This window comes from Cariama cristata, unplaced genomic scaffold (genome assembly GCF_000690535.1).
Source record: "Cariama cristata isolate BGI_N322 unplaced genomic scaffold, ASM69053v1 scaffold322, whole genome shotgun sequence".
Classification (NCBI taxonomy): domain Eukaryota; kingdom Metazoa; phylum Chordata; class Aves; order Cariamiformes; family Cariamidae; genus Cariama; species Cariama cristata.
In genome coordinates, this window is record NW_009604200.1 from 1 (window position 1) to 18,302 (window position 18,302).

The 18,302-nt window shown below is 36.5% G+C and overlaps 1 protein-coding gene across 1 annotated transcript in view; it reads right to left on the reverse strand.

Moving 5' to 3' along the window:
* Positions 1–120: 120 nt before the first annotated feature.
* CBLB (Cbl proto-oncogene B, E3 ubiquitin protein ligase) overlaps positions 121–18,302 on the reverse strand; it is a gene marked incomplete at its 3' end in the record, with an annotated part of 107,533 nt that continues 89,351 nt past the window's right edge. The window contains 4 exon segments of the mRNA XM_009695472.1: positions 121–557; positions 3,133–3,318; positions 12,216–12,419; positions 16,147–16,278. Of these exon segments, the coding sequence (XP_009693774.1) occupies positions 121–557; positions 3,133–3,318; positions 12,216–12,419; positions 16,147–16,278 (959 nt within the window).

The following is an 18,302-nucleotide window of genomic DNA, read 5'->3' on the forward strand; positions in this document are numbered from 1 at the left end:
ATAAAATTTATATCATTTATATTAATAAACCATTAATAAACCATATGACCAGCTTATTATTAAGTATCAACAGGAACAATTCGGAAACAGCAGATCAACACTGACCAACATAAACAGTACGTTAGCCAACGCAAGACAGTGCTGTGGTAGGGTATCAAATTTGGATTCAATACATTCAGCTCATTTCATACCTTGGCACCTTCTGCAGGCAGCTCGTGACGTCTGTGTTTCCTCATAAATCCTGGATCAGAACTTATGCGGTTGTGCCTTCCATTTATGTTTGAAATTGCAGTCAGTCCTGGTTTGGGAGAAGCATCGCTCCCTATTCGACATCCTACCAACTGACTTGTCCCAAACACATCTCTGGGACACCAGCCTTCAAGGGGCATCGGTTGGTCTCTGGAAGGCACGCTTTCTGGATGATGCAGGTGTCTGCTTATCCTGTTGTCTGGTGGAATTGGAGGGGGTCTCTCGGGTGGGGGTGGTGGAGGATCACGCAAGGGAGGTGGTGGTGCTGGCAGAGGTTTGTCTTGCTTCCTCACCATACAAGGAGAAGACTAAATAACACAGTAAGTTAATAAAAAATAAAAGTTACAAATATGCATGCATATTTCTCTCATGATCAGAGAGATCACAAGATCACAAGAGTACTTGCCAGTAGGTCAAATGTTAGTCTTGTCTATGCATTCTGCAGAGAACCTGGCCTCTCTTCAGAAAGCTTGCCCTCATTGCTGCTGTTGCATGAGTAACCCAGGAAAGGAGTAGAAGGGAGAAAAGACACCTGACTGAGGCAGATCTGTCAGACCCATAATTTTTTTTTTTTTCCAGAATACTTTGCTTTCATTCTTTGAATCACTTATTTAGCTGTTGAAATGAATTTTGAGGAATGCTTGGAAAGAACAGACTTCCTGATTCAGAAAAAAACAAAATAAAACCTGCATCCAAAGGGAAGTGACTTAGTGACAGTGAATGAGCACAAAAAAGCAATGATTAGGGAGCAAGCGGAAGAAGAAAGCAACTACTTCATTTTTAATCATATACCTAGGGATGACTCCACTCTTTACATGACAAGCACTGTTCAGTGCCAAATTTGTTTGAACTGCAGTTCAATTTTTCAGGTAACACGCTTAGTACGTAGTTATGTTTGCAATTAGCTCATCTGCAAACAAACTCTGCCAGAGTACTTCCTTTCTCAGAATTGAATTGTATCATAAATGGTGAAATGTTTTCTAAAATTATGTGTACTAATACTAAAAAGCTGAAAACCAAGTTATCAGAAAAAAAAACAAACTTACACAGATAGCTGTACAGCTTCTAAGAAAACAAATCTGATAAAACCAAAAAATTTTCAGTAGGAGTAAATTACTAACAGCATTTTAGGGCCAGGTCTTTATGAGATGTTTTTCTCTTACCATCAGCTATCAGAAGAAATACAGGGAAGATTATTTCCCTTGTAAGGTGTAATTTTAATGGCCTCCAATAAGCCTACATATTATTACCACTTGAAGAGAAGGAGGTCACATAAGCTTTAAAGTAAGAATAGTACTTGCTCTCACTTCACAGGTTAGCCCACAGTTATATCTCAAGCAGCACCTCAACATGTTACTTAGACTGAAAATAAAGTTATTCTACCTGCAGGTCCATTCAGATAAATAGGACAGTATATTAAATAAAAAAGTGTTTAATTCAGCTGCTAGTTAAGAAAAATAGTTATTCTCACTGTCAAGGCAGGAATATAATGGCTGGGTCCAAATTTTCTGTTATAGTTTATTATTATAGTTACAGTTTTCCATTGCAGAAAGAGATAAGATTTTTTTGACTGAAGTAGCTGTCTTGGCAGGACTAAATTGTCCTTTTTTTTTAAATATGAAAATTTTAAAAGTATGAAATTATTTCCCTTGCACCTCCCAAATTCCAGCTCCTCCCTGCCCCTGGAAACGTTTCAAGGAAAAAACTAGCATTTTCAAAATAATGTCACCAAAAAATTTACAGCAATATTAATGGTATTTCTGATTTTCTGTTTTTTTTAAAAACACATGAACTTTGTAAAAATATACTTACTATTATAAAATTGATTTTTAATGGATGTGCCATGTTTAGCATATATCCTCAATGTGTTATAAATTCCCTTGTATAATATAAGAAGTGATGAAAGAAGATTAAAGAAACTATTCAAACTTCTATTTTTTCCTCTAAATAATAAACTGCTAGAATCTTAAGAGGAGGTTGATTTTCAAGCTTGAAGTGAAAATCTGACAAAATGAATAGGGTACTTCATACTGGATTATTACGAGCACACAGGTTTCAAGCCATGCTTTGAACTTGAATTTGAATTAATCATCTAAAAACAAAAAATTCAAATCTATTTCTCCTTCTCTATACAGCAATTAAAACGAAATGATCAACTTATAATAGAGAGCAACATAGTATTTGTTCTCCTTCATGCTTATCCACTCAAATAATCATTAAATCTTTAGTATCATTAGTTTCACAAAACACAACATACAATTTATTAGCTATAGAGTCACAATTATTTCCCTTGAAACTTGAGTCCTAATATATGCCTTTTAAGGTTTTGAAAGCAGTGTATTTGCACATATTTTTCTTGTAAGGATACTGTTGAAATTAAGCATAAATCATCATCAGAAACCAACATATAATTTTAATGAGATAATGACCTTTAAATTTATTTTCAGGAAACCTTCATTTCTATTTATTTTCATGAATCAGGGTTTATTACAGAACTGATCTCTTACAGCAATGTCTTTAAAATTCTGATCATAACCAAGTACAATATAATCGTCAGACAAACAGAGATCACATTTGACCAACACGTGTAGCAGTAAACATTTGACTATGTAAGGTATTATGCAAAGGTCCAGGCCAACTCAGGACCAAAGTCAACTGAAGGACATGAGAGACTTAATCAATGTGGATCTAATCTAAAGTTTTGCTAAGCCACAAGGAATTAAAGATCTTTCAGAGAGAGTAAACTCTTGAAAAAGAAAATACACATGGAAAATTTCAGAATAGTCAATCTTCCAAAACAAACAAGCAAGCTCACCTTGAAAACAATCAAATACAATTTCTCAGTATTCATCTATAAAGAAATACTGGTTCAGTAAGACTTACCTTTGGTGATCCAGTTGGGCTGGCACAGGGTGACCGTGCTACTCCCTTCTGAATAAGATCCAGACGAGGAGGTACAGGTGGAAGACTAAGATGTGGGATTTGCAGGGGGTCTGGAAGTGGTTTTCTTCTTTGTGCAAGAGGGGAAGATCCTGGGGAAGTCACTGGTGAATTCTGCCTCTCATTGCACTTCAAGACAGGAAAAAAAAATTAAAAAATTACTATTTACCTGATGATCAAATATAAACTTCTATGTCATGACTAAAACATTTGATACTTGTCAGGTAATTATTATTGATCATAATGGACACCCTGCTGCTCTTCTAATTAATAGACAGTATATGCGCTCATCTTACAGTTACTGAAAAAGAAGTCTACAAGTCTACCTCAAAACTAAGGTCCATGTTAACTTGTGATCAAAATAAAAGAATATATATTCCAGTAATTTGTTTAAAAAACAAGCAATCATTGCCATATGTGCTGGTTTTGGCTGGAACGGAGTTAATTTTCTTCATATTAGCTAGTACAGGGCTATGTTTTGGATTTGTGTGGAAAACAATGCTGATAGCACAAGGATGATTTCGTTATTGCTGAGCAGTGCTTAACACAGAGTCCAGGCCTTTTTTCTGCTTCTCACCCCGCCAGCGAGGAGGCTGGGGGTGCACAAGAAACTGGGAGGGGATACAGCCAGGACAGCTGACCCCAGCTGACCAAAGGGATATCCCACACCATATGATGTCATGCTCAGCAATAAAAAGCTGGGGGAAGAAGGAGAAAGGGGGGACGTTTGGAGTGATGGCGTTTGTCTTCCCAAGTCACCATTCTGCGTGACGGAGCCCTGCTGTCCTGGAGATGGTTGAACACCTGCCTGCCATGGGAAGTAGCGAATGAATTCCTTGTTTTGCTTTGCTTGTGTTCACGGCTTTTGCTTTACCTATTAAACTGTCTTGATCTCAGTCTACAAGTTTTCTCACTTTTACTCTTCTGATTCTCTTTGCCATCCCACGTGAGGGGAGTGAGTGAGCAGCTGGGTGGGGTTGAGCTGCCAGCTAGGGTTAAACCACGACACCACAAAAAAGGAAACAATCACAAATGTGGATAGAGATTCTACTATAGTACTGCTACTCTTGATGACCTCTTTATTAATAGAGTACTCCATCTAAAATTCTATCAATTACTTTTAAAAGCTGGATGTCTATGATATTGTCTGTTAACTACAGCCCATTTCAAATCATACTTCCATAGAAAATAGAATGTATGCGACTTCTGAAAACTTACGAATCAAAATCATCAGCAAGCCAGAAGGCAAAGAATTTAATTCTTTCCTCATTTATATGCTGATTTAGAAAAATCATTTTAGGACAATTTAGTTAGCAGATTTTGAACTAATGACACACACTTAACATTTCCGCCCCCATGACAAATTATGATGTATTTTTTTTTCTTGACTTGTCCTTTCAAGTTCATCAGAACTAAAGATTTAAATCCTCAACATAGGCTCCACCCATTTTTTCAACTAGTTCCTGAACCTGAGGTTCAGGAGATGATCTGTCTCAGTTTTAACAAACACAGTTTAGTTGTTTGCATAAATCAGTTAACGCTGTTTCTGCAAACTCACTGCACTGGTTTTGGCGTACTGCAAGTAAACCGGGATGTTTATGCTGTTCTGTGATTTCCCTGAGAGCAGACACGTGTAGCCGGAAGACATTCACACCAAGCATCAGCCTCAGGCCACTTGTGCATTGAGGCATCCTACTATTCTTGTTGCATAACTTGCTTATGGAGGCCAACAATCTGTCACCTTCTTAAGGCAAGCACAAAAAATTGCTCACAAAAATGCACCCATTTTTAAACTATATCACTTTGATCACAACTTTTCTCCTCTTTTCATAAGCTTTTTCTCATCAATGCTGTATGTCCCCATAGTGATGACAGGGATGAGATCAGGAAGTTCTTTAACAAGGTAAACAAGTAAACAACATTACCTTTCTTTACATATAGTGACTATATTAAAGCACCTGAAAACTTCATAAATTCAAAAGCAGAACCAGGAAAAGGACCTACTATACTGACTCCTTACTCAACGCTCTGTGTAGTATACCTTAGTTTAGTATTCTATTCTATACCACTGGGATTGTTACCAGATTTCCTTCAAAAATAGGAGCCATCACAGTATTACTGGATAACATTGCAAGAAAAAGCAAGAGAGGGGAGTGAGGAGGTGCTGAAGAACTAGAAGTCTGAGGTACAATTCCATTGCCAGAATGATTTTTTTGTCGATACTTAGGGTCTTACTACTTCTTCTACACGTCTAAGCTCAGTGTCACAACTACATGTTCAACTTCAAGAGACTGAGCAATTCAAGATTTGTGCTCTTCATGGCTACCAGGAGTTTCCCAGTTTCTCTTTTCAATGAAGAAGTGGTCACAATGCTTATACTAAACGGCTTGAATATAGTCCTTAAATTTTCTTTGTTTCCTTTAATTGGTGAATGCCCCTGACCTTGACTGGAAGAACATGAGGATAAACACATGAATGAATGATGTGCTTAGCCTCTCTGAACATTATGGCAAGTTGAATAACTAAGCTAGATATGCATCTCGCAAGCATGCCTGAGCAACCATAATTATAAAATGACTATAAACTGAATGTCAATTAATTTTCCTTAACAGAAGCATCTATCAGTTAAACAGCATAATAAGCATTGTATCATTTAATAGCGTTAGTTTTCAAAGTTTAGTTATACCTCCACCAAGCAGTCCTGAAAGACAAGCATCATGTAATATAATATACTCAATGCTTTGGCTTCAGCAGACAGAAAATGAATTTATTTCCCAAATTATTTGGAATAGAAGCAAATAAGCAGGTCACACCTCGAAAAAGGTACAATTATTTAAATTAAATGCAAATGTTGTAGTAAGTCTACATTGTATGTGTTGCACAATGTACTGTGTCTCAGTCAGCAGGGAATTGCTCCAGAAGAACTAAGAAACAATGCTACATGTAATAGGAGCTGGAAACAAAGAATAAGGAAAATAGGAAATACTGAAAACAGAGTACTGGACAGGAAACATTTGTTTGGAATTTAAGATGTTCTAATTGCCGTATCATCCCATTAATTGACTTAACTTCCTCAGAAAGCAACCTGACAGTCTCAAATGTCACATTACATGCAGCCGTATGGACCCACAGCTAAGTGAACAACATTGTAGCAATACCATTTTAAGAATATCCATCACGGTTTCTATATTGTGACCTTCTCTTACACAGTTCTGCTCTAAAGAATCATTAGGCAAAAATACACGCTCATCCCTCAGCGAGCCCACTGGCCCCATCCATGTCGGACTCTTTTTCTCCTGCCATAACAACAGCCCAGCTCCAGCAGAGACAGAAATCATGGAAATACTCACATTTAAAACCTAGTGGGGACTGATGCTATTTACAGATTTACAGAAACAAGTGGTTAAAAGACACACCTAAAACATAGCAGGCAGTAAGAAAAACTAGAATAATATGAAAACTCATTTAAAAGTTCAAGATTCTTGAAACCTGACATATTTTTAACTCAGTTGAAGCAAGAGATTTAATTTATGTGATAAACTTCTGGTTCCATACATATTTGGCATTTAGCTATCTCCACTCACCATATTCCATGGATGGTAAATCACAACTGCCAAAATGAAATGGAAATTTTTCAAAGTAGTAAGCATGTGAAAGAACTTAAATTCTTCAATTTAAGCTTACATCAATGTCTTGTTTCAAAATAGCAAAATAAACTTTCAGTCCCCTGAACTACTATTGCCTACAGCGACGATACTATTACTACATGCTGTGGTCCCAGAGACTTCAAAAAGGGAACTGATGATGACCAACAGGTTAAAGAATAACTTAAACGGCATGAGCAAAAGGAAAAAAAAAAAAAAAAAAAAAAAAAGCTGCAAACAAAAGCAGCTTCTCTCCCCCCTACAAGGAAGCTTAATCCATATCACCACTTGGTGCTGAAGTAAGAGAGAATGCTTTGCTGGGAGAAACTAAAAATTACAATTCCTTGTTTAGATTACTAAAAATAAAACAAACTAAGATATTCCACAACATCAAACATTCACTTCAGCATTCAATATCAGATTTCCACCATACTGCCATTATAAAAAACCCTATATTTTTCCTTTCCACCCCCATTCAGCCTGTCTAGGTGCATCATCTGATATTTGTTGACAGCTAGGTCAACAAGATGGTTGCATTTCATGTGGATACCAGGGCATGAACAGATATACATAATACGTACTCATTTTGGCAGGCTCTCTAAGGATGAAGATATTTAAAATTTTTCTGTTTGTCTGCTACTGGAGATTTCTGTATATTTTCTATTCACTGGAAATAAAGGAGCAATGAAAGCAGCACAGTGACAGAAAGATAAAAGAAGCAAGCGATTAGGACACAAATACTGGCAGTGACAGAAGACAGACGTTCAGTGTACAAAGGGGCTTTGCTACAACACACGCAGACCTGCGCAATAAAGATGTAATTAAGGAAAAGAACACAGACTCCTTTGTAACAACATGGACTTCATCTGGCTGGTATGACTGCCGCCAAGGGAAAAGCAGCTATGACTTACTTTGCAATTGTACTGTGGAGCAGACCATATGTGTTAGTCAATCAGATGTATTTATTACTGGGATATACTGGTATCAGTTTGCCCCTAGTGACTGTGAATTCAAGAACAATCCTGCTTCTGACATTGATTACAATTTCTAGTGAAGCTTCTTCTCACAGAAATATTAAGAGTCAGTCTACTGGATCAAGAGCTTTAGCTTCAAATGCCTTTTGGCCAGATAGGCACGTATGAAAAGCATGTTCAACACAAATCCTAACAGGTGACTCACTGAGGAATATTACCTTGATTGTTAATGTCCTGCTGGAAAAAACTCAGTAATTTATAAATTGCATAATGAGACATCTAAGAAGGTCCATGCAGACCTACACCAGAAGTGGACTTTTCATTTCCAAGTAGCTCCCTGAAGTTTCTTTATATTCAGGTAAGAGTAACTCACATATTTGCTATTTTTTTGTTAGTGTAACTTGTGACCTCGACAGATTAGTATAATCTGGACTTAAAAATTTGTATGAGGATATAAAGTTACACCACTTAACATTGATGGTTGTAAACACTTTTTTTCCACATAGACAGGTTTGTTCTTTACTTGATCTTTCTTTTGCTGACCCAAAAAAAGGCATGTGAAGGAGGGAGAGGGAGTTAAGGCTGTGACAGTCAGCACCATGCTGCCCAAGGGAATCAGTAAAATACATTTTAAGTAAGGGAGGCACAGTGCCTCCCAGCATTTATACCTCTTTCAAAAACTAATAACTAAGCAGTTAAGGACTCTCTTGATGTGTGGCACGATTTTACTAAAATGCCAGAAACCAGGTGTACCATTAAGAACAAAGGGATGAGTATGCATGAGTTAAGAATGTACAACTGAAGGGAATACCTGGATACATATTTGAAGGTTTTTTTTACATATTCCTATATTTTATAGGATGAAATTAAAAACACTATTATTACATAATACATGCCTTTTCTCATTACCAGAAAAAAGTAAATTTAATAATATGGAAATGACTGTCAAAAACAGTCTCCTCTCATATTTTGAGAACCAAGGTCTTTTGTCATGATTTGTTAAGTGTGACCTAACTCATCTGCTGGAAGAAGCCTAATCATGACAAACGGTAGCTTTCAGCTTTGACAATTTCCTATAACCCTTTTAAAGCAACAGTGTGAATCAAAGTCAGGTTTTGGTGCATTCAGGCAGCTAGGAAATTAATTCCAGAGAAGATGGTAACTCCCCAGACAAGGTAACTTCATCTACTTCTAGAAAGTATTTTTAGAGAGTGTTAACTCACTTTAAGCTACCGAAGACCGCATAGTCTCCTATACTGCTAAGGCCTTCCTCTATGTTTACATGCAATATTATTTGGATCAAAAAATTATCTTAGGACTTATGAACTCAAAATTATTTGCTCTTAACAAGAACTCCTGCATTACGTATGTTCCTTATTTTTTTTTTCTTTTTAAAAGAAGCGTATCAAGTTACATGTTGTTCAAGGTAAAGTGACAGGTAAGTCTTAATTCATTGGGGCAATGGAATATTAAACATTATGGAATAATAAACATCATAATGTCCTCTTTAAAAAGGAAAAAAGCCATTTTTAATATTTATCTGGGCCTGTAATCTGCAGATTTTTTTAATGTGCATTTTATAACGTTGTGCTTGGCTAGCACAAACAGCATAGAGCTGAGAAAAGGAACTGCATTAGCTAATCTGATATCATGGGGGTGGAAATTTCTCAGCGATGAGACAATTAACAGAGGTTTTGGCACCACTCTTCATCTTCCTTTCATAAAGAAATATCTGAAGACAAGTTGGAAATTAAAAAAATAAGCTGCTTGATGAGGCAGATAAACAGACTAATTGCAGTGGATTTCTCTAAAGCCTCTGTTATAGCTGATCTGCTGCTGCTGCTGACTCATACACAACACCTAGCAAGAATGATTCCTTTTTTTAAAGTGTATCCATTTACTCATTCCATTAAAGAATAAGTAGCTTTGTGATTATTCTTTTTCTTAAAGCAATTTCAAGTCTGAGGTCCCTCAGGGACTTAATTCAGATACCTCTTATAGTTTATGAGTACGCTTCAGAGACAGAGTGATAAACAGCAGAACTGGTATTTCTCTGATATCCAAAAATTTCTATCTTCTTCACACTTTAATAACAATTCCAAAAAGTGTTTTTCAGCTTTTCCTTTTGTCAAGAAGAGCTTACTTAAAAACCCACCCAGGCCCCTTAATCCGTGATGAACCTGAGTGTGTGTGCTTCTAGAACGAGCTTACTGCAGCTATTCTTTGCGTTATGAATACATTTCCAAGTACAAGTCCCAAAGATAGTGAAAATTTCTAAAAACAGCTTAGAAACTTTTTAACAGTGCCCCACCCGCAAGGCTTTCAGGACAGTATGGACTGATTTTAGTATTTCCACAACGCATCACGAAGCCCTACAGTCACTTTCATCAGGACTTCATGTCTCCGGAACTTTCCTCTTCTAGCAAGTTTAACATCCCAGATCGCTACTAGCCAGATATGCCACAAGCAGATTTTCTCAGTACGTGGTCTAACCAGATGATTTGAGACAAAATCCCTGAAAATCAAATGGGCTGATTAACAGCTTTATCTTGAGAAAGTATATGACAACCCTTGCAATAAAGTAAGAATTGAAAAATTTGTTCATTGGGATTACAAAGTAACAACAGTAACAGCAGGTTGGCTGCAAGAACTAAATTACTATCTTTGTCATCTAACTGTCACTGTTTCAACAAATCAAATGACTACAACAGCAATTATGCAGTATCATGTTCATATTAAGAGCATCAACAAGAAACAAAAAAACATTCAAAAAGAGTAAAATCCCATATAATGTCATATAGGAAAAAAAGAACTGCTTCTAGCAGACTCTGAAAACACTGTTTAGTAGGAAAAACAAATAATTATTAAAAGAAATCGATAAGGCTGATGAAGGCATTACTAACAAAAAGGGTATAAAAATACGGGTGGTGTGGTTAAGAGCATCACTGTACAACCACTGGTAACAGTTTTAAGAAGACAACAGCAGCTGAAAATCACCAGATGACCTGACAATTCAACATTTTCAAGTAAGGACTTCAAGAGGCTAATAAAGAACGGAAAATGCTGTTCCTAAACTTCAGGGATAATTAGCACGTTTCCTTCACTGAAGAATGAAATTAATGACATAAAAATAGCAAGCACCAAAGCAATCAAGCACTTGGTGGATACTGAAAACAAGATGTCTTATAGTAAAGTCTATTGTTCCTTCTTTTGATAAAAGCATAATGCATTTTTGCCTTATCATGGAAGCGATAGTGTTATAAAAGCCCATCAATTCAAGGCTATCTTACAGAGGTCAGGCTGCAGATAGCAATTTAAGTCCAAGCAGGAACGATAAACTGTTCCCAAGAGCTGACCACGTCGTATTACATATACAACACAAGAATGATTGATATGACTTAAGAGGTTAGGAAGGATATCGGAAGTATGTATATTAACTGACAGATGCTCTCAGATATGAAGGTGAAACACTTTTTGTTGGTTTTTCTTTTTAAACAAATATAACAATGAAGAAATGGAATAGTAAGATGTTACAGAACTAATTCCAAGGCAACTATGCAATCTAGATGACCTTAGTGAAAGGTAAAATATAGAAAATGTACTGTAAAATTCAGTGTTGCATGGCCTATGACAGTATCTATTCCAGGTTAAAATACAGTAGTGAAAACTACCAACATAAAATGAACTTTCGTTAATGATAGTGCTTATTTATCAGTAATAAAATATCCTGTGACCAAAGAAAGATCCCAGAATTAAACATAGAGCACTTTCAGGACAGAAAACACCCCAACATACAAAGTCACTATCAATAATCTCAGATACACTTTTCCTGCTAAAAGTACCTAATACTAAAAATACAGAAAAAAACCCCATAGACAACTCACATGAAACACGATTAAAAGCTACTTGTGTGCAATCCGAACTGGGTTCCAAGTGACCTTTACAAAGCAGCAATATTTAAAACCTATTTAGAAACTCAAGTTTAATCCTAAAACATTCTGTGTATGTGTATACACACATGTGCAGAAAACTAGTAATATATTCTGTATATATGATATTTTTTGTTCTTTACAAATAAAAGTTAGAGGGAATTGTCCATATAGTGTATTTTGGATAAGAGCCTCAGCTGCTGCAAACTTATGCTTCCTCTGTTAAAAACAGAGTTAACTCAGTTCGTACCATCTGAGAATCTGGAAAATTTTTTCCCTCCTATTCAACTGGTATTATTGCTGGAATAAGTATTACTGCTGGAATACTGATGCATTTTGTTTCTTTTTTCAACCCGAGAAATGTTCAGTGAGTTGCTGAAACCTAGAATGTGAAGTGCAACCTCTCATTGTTTAAAGTTACAGGCAGCTTCAATTACAAACATATAGCTTTATCTGTTGTACAGTATTTGAAAATTTACCTTTCGGACCGAAGCCAAACGATTCATCATTAAAGACTCTTCTCTATCATCATCATCATCCAAGTCCAACATGGGCATACTAAAGCTATCGATAATACTGCAGCACCTGGAGTTTTCATCCCTTGGATCAAAGGGATCCACAATGATTGGTTCAGTTCCTTTGATTTCACAGCGGCAGAAAGGACAGCCTTGGCCATCAGATTCCTACAGGAAGACAAAAAAAGTACATAAATTTTAAAAAAAAAAAAGTAGTAATTTTAAAAGTCTTGTATTTTTCTACACAGAAATGCCCTTAACAGGTCTCTAAGTTTGTAAAGAAGCAATGGATTAAACAGGAAACAGATTCACAGATATTTAACTATAGTAAATGGTAAAATGACTGCACTTTTAAAGCTGTCTCTCTTCAAAAGATTAAGCTTCACTTAAAAATAACTAATCAAAATGCAACCATTTTCTCTACAAAGCACTGAAACTGTAATTGTCTTAGTACTACAGGTCAGAAAGTAACACCTTGCCTTTTAGGATTACAATTTTTCTCTTTCTTCACAGGAAAGGCGGTGAGGTGTGTAGACAGAGATAATGCATTTTATTATGTAACTTTTATATTAAATACAAAGTATTTCTTTTTCATTTTAAACTAGAACATGCAGATGAGCTTTAGGGCATGCAGCTTTTATTCTCTGAAGAACAGTCCATCACAGCTGCAACATTACCATCATTCAGTGATATACATACAGAACATCTAAAGCTACAAACATTTTTTGATATGTTTATATAACAAACCAGGACTTTACTACATTTTCAGTAGATTATGTAAAACAAGAAACTATTTTCACATGTTATCAGATACAAGAATTCATTGAATTCTAATTTCTAATTGGTATAATGTGTTAAATGATTTCCAAGCAGCCATATTTCCATTCCTTTTACTCATTTCAGAAATATTTTTTCCTTGTTAGAAGTAATCAAAAGGCCTTTAAAGTAGATTTCAAACTACTAATGAAGAAAAATAGCAGAGAGAAGTCTTTCAAGCACTTATAAAGAGGCACAATGTAGGTTTGAATCTAAAAAACAAAACAACCAACCAACCACAAACAACCCACACCCAAAAGAGCCCTGAAGCCTTGAGCGATCAAGATAATTCAATCTGAATTCAGAAATCAGGCTGTGTCATATTTGCAGCAGGCAGACAGACAGCTAAAAAGATACAAATACCAAAATTAATTCTAAACAACCTACCTATCCTGAAATATCACCAAGCAAGCACAGCTTTTTGATTTCTCAGATGTAAGGATAACTTTAATTTTTCCCAGCATTATTTTTATCTTGACACTTGCCAGTCTTACTAAATTGACAGATGATTTTAGAGTTTGTGGAAGAACTGTATCCCAAGGCCAGATAACTGTAAATGATGTCTCCTGACAATAGTCATGTCTATTTGCATGGTTAGTACTGGATTTTCATTTTGTACAGAAAGATATATGTAATCTACTTTTGGCAGCTTCACCTCCTAATTAGAAAGGATTAGCCAATATCACTTACTATCTCAAAGAGCACCTCCATATTATAGGGACCTACTGAAGTAGTCACTGTCAAGTGAACAGAAGTCCTCCCTTACTCATATCATTCTTTACAGCTTCGTTTTCTAAAAACAGGCTTATAGATGAGGTACAGAGCTTTTAATTTTCAAGGCTTTCTTTTATCTGTGTTGTCAAATAGCTCTGTACTAGCAGTTTCCTTCCTTTCTTTTCAAAAGCAGTAAATTCACCACAAAATACTGGGCAACCAATCACAGCAGCAGAAACTTGTCTTCAGCAGTTTGAATACAACTGAGAAATTAAAACTGAGATCCAAGACACCTATATGAATACACACATTTGTCCATGCCCCCAGAAAGGCTATTTAGAACCTTGCTATCGTGCACCTTACAATGCAGCATACATGCCAATACACTTTTAGAATCAAGTCCAGACATGTAGTTTTTAGACAAGAATAGATTTCTGTGGAAGACAATGACATTTTACTCCTGTTGCATAATACAAAAAGGAAACAGTTAAACAGAGTCCTGTTTCAGAGGCTGATCTCCATAAAGGTGAACAACTCTGAATCATCCTTAGTATTCTATGCAGATCTGACGTTGCTTACTCAATTTTTTTTCTGCTTAGTGAAAACATCTGTATTGGACCTCTTGAGGCATGTCTAACGAGCCATTATGCTGCCAATTAAACACTAGCCCACCAGAAGCTCGTAACAGCTGATGCTGTTACAGTGTTATATTTCTTCATTGCCTCACTAATTAGACAAAAGTTAAATTTGTAATGAAGTCCGAAATGTACCTGGCCAATTACAGCTGGTTGCAATGTTCTGATGAAACTTGATGTTTTCGAACATGTCTGTTATCTAAGCCTAAAATGTTTTGTTGTCCTCTTCCTGAATCCCTAGCCACTGGCTAAAGCACCAAGAATCTTAGCTTCTCAAGTCTCCAGAAACAGAGCACATCACTGGCACAACACTGGAACATGCTGCTACAGACCTCAATTTCAAAACTTTTTTTAAGTCAAAGATAGACACCTCTGTGTTTGTCATTCAGAATGAAACTGGTAAGAACAGAGAAAGAATACTCCTGAAATGAGAAATACTGTTCCAGCTCAGTAGCTGCTTATTTGGGTATGTTTAAAATGGAATTTGCTCAGAATTTCTGAACTGTGGACAATTTGAAAGATTTGTGTTCAGAGCATCAAACTCAAATTTAAGAAAGAACACAAAACCAGAAACTGAGAATGCTCCTTTTCCAGCAAGCTTTATTGCTAATGAAAGAAAAACTCAAATGATACTTCTGATACATCATGTTGTCTTGTCAATGATGATTTCTTAATCAGGAATTTGAAAAGAAAAACCATAGTACTTTAAGTCACATCTCAAACACGAGAATGAAAACTCATTAACTGAGATGAACTCATTTAAAACTGGGTTAAAAGTGGACTAGAGTCAAGGATTCTTTTTACTCTTCTCACTACATTTGTAACCAAAAACTGGTGCCTAACTGTGGAACAGAGTCCTGGCTGAGAATGGGATGACCCTTACTTCTCCCCACAATATACAGATACGAAAGAAGAAAGGGGCAGGGAAAAGGAGGCAGAATTGATTCAGTCTGAGAAGCACCTATTAGGGGAAATTCTGAAGTAGTGAAGAGGAATGACCTCTGCTTTTAATTTTAAGTCAAATGTTTGTTAACTGCACTGAACTAAAGGTACCAGCCCTCCCTTTTCCCACAGACTGGTATGTCCATGAACAACATGGACAAAACACACCAATGTGTGTCACACAGAAAGCTATATGTTTTTTGGGATATTCTCTAAACGACATTAAGAGATCAGAGTTTTCTCTCCATCCAATCTCTTACCCTAACAACTGTCCAAAGCAAGGCAGTTTAGTGCTTTACATATTATTAACATGAAACAAGAATTCTAAGCTTAATTTTCCACAGGCCATTTCATGACTTACACTGCTGATTGAATCCTTCTCTCAAAGACATCCTGTCTCTTTATAAAACACTGTCTAGTCAGTTATCCACTCCCAGCTGCTACCTGTCCTCCTCATGCCTTTTCAATACATCATGAAGTGACCTGGGTGGCTGAATTGGCACCAAATGCCCAGCTTTCACTGTCTGAGTAGATACTATGCTCAGGAAATAGTTTCCACTTAGCAGCAGTCAGCAAATGGCCTTGGCAAGCCTACAAGTCCAGATTTTACTGACTCCTGAAACTTTATTTTTCAGATATTTTGGTCCACAAACTGGAAAAGTTTATAATACATATGTCCTTGAACTCTCTTACTGAGTATCTGGAAAAGTAAACATATACCCACACTGCAAACAGGGATGTAACAGAGAAACGCATCCCGTTCTCCACTAATGGAACCATGACAGTACCTGCCACGCTGTAAGACAAGAAGTGCACATAAGGTGTCCACAAGGCTCTATCTTCACATCCTTGTCATTCTCTGCACAGATTTTACACAGCTGAAACGTGGAACCCATTTCACAGTACAATTCATACTGCTCCTGTAACAAAAGAAAGACAAGTGATTATTTCTTTACTGTGATTTGTTCACAAAGAATATACTTAAGCACCAGTACTGACAAACATTTTTCTGTGTTCCAACCCACTTTACTTATTAGTCAAGGAAACTATTGCTACTGGCCTATTTAAAAGTCACACTAAGGTTACTGAAACAGCTTCCTTTTTTGCTTCTTCAAACCTATGATATACTGCAATACATGCTACAAAAAAAGTTTAAAATATCTGTGCCTATTAGGTTTTCTACAGACTTCTCACATGTAACTACTATGCAAGGCACACATCCCACTTTTCCTTGGTTGCAGTTAAGAGGAAGATAACGAACACATGGTTGTGAGAAATTAAGTGATGAACGGGAACAAAATTGGGAACTCCTCTGCTAGGTATGAGTTTAGGACTAATAAAAGTTATTGGATTGAAAACTGGGAAGCAAAAGGGGTGTCTACCTACAGCAAGGATGTATGGTAGTATGGTTAACTGAAGTAAACAACCCTTGTGAAGAAGTATGGCAAGAATATCCCCCAAGGATAACACGGTAACAGTCATGCACAGATCATTCAGTACTTTGTATCCTCACAAGACTGACAGGAAGTATAAGAGGAATAAATAATAGATAAAACTCAAGTCCAGAATAGTTTTCTAGAATTAGGTACTCTTGGGGAACTGGCAATCAAATGCACTTGTATAGAAATAAAGCTTTTTTTTTGTCTTGAAAAACCAAATTTTGAAAGCTTAAAATAAGTAGAATCCAGGTCACAGGAAAATAAACAGCTACTGCTGAGTAAAGAGAGTGGAGATGAGGCTAAGAGAAAGAGAAAACAAAAGAGACAGCTCATATCTGCAGCTGTAGTCATATGTACTAAAGATGCTTATGGTGGAGCTCTTGCAAAGAAGACATCTGCAGCAATCTAGCCCTGCAGCCACTTTTATATCATCTTTTCATAGTTTAAGCAGCTCTAGTGACAGCTTTAAACTATGGCAGTTATATATCATTTAAGGTGGCATTCACATAGTTCAGAATCTGTTGAGTTACCAGCAGAAATAACTAACGGTGTCCTCATAACTACAAGTTCAGAAGCAACTGGATTCATTCAGTGAATTCAACATACAACATGATTGACTTGCGAAGAACAAGGTAATCACTGAGACTGTCTAAGGTGCTTTTCCTTTTCTTGAGGAAAAGTAAAGATATGGGGCTAGAAGACCATTCTGTGCAACACAAGTATCTGATATCTCTGTGTTGCGCTCTCATTACTATTTTAAGACTGGATGGAAAAGAGAGAAGTCAGAGAAATGGAAGTACTCAGACTTTCCCCAGACTCAGAGTATCTGTTCCTTACTTAGGAAACAGATACTTTCATAATGGTATTCCTGACAATACCAGAGATGGTAATGAATACTTGTTTTTTAAAATATTTCTGGAGGTGGGATGCACATAGAGCACTCAATTACAGAAGATCCAGCAGGTCATCCAGTCTGCTCTGAAGAAATGGAAGACCATCTGACAGTATGCCTTGTGTCTAGTCTGATGTCTTTCCTTGAACATATCCTCAAGTCTTCCAGATGCTTTTGTCAGCAAAAATGCTCTATACATCACTCCTTAACCTTCTAGTGTTAATTTCAGCACCATTTTTAATCTAGCATTGTCTTGTGGTGGCTACTTTCTATTGCTTGAGTATCAAACATCTGCACATTAGTTTATCACATCATCACTTTACAACACTACAAACACATCTAGATATCCTAATTTTCTCTGCAAAGTGACTCTGTTTGGGTACTTAATCATTTCTGTTGCTTTTCCCTGATCTCTCTTTTAATTTGCACAATAGACAAAGAAGAAAGGAAAGAGACCCTGAAACTAGTACCTTTGTGATATATGAACTATACTTTCCCTCCTGGACCTGCCAACAAACTGTACCATTCCTATTCAGGCTTCAAAAATATCATTTGATCTTGATTTTATTTCTGCATTCCCACCTGCTATTAGCAAGGAAACACCAAGCTACAT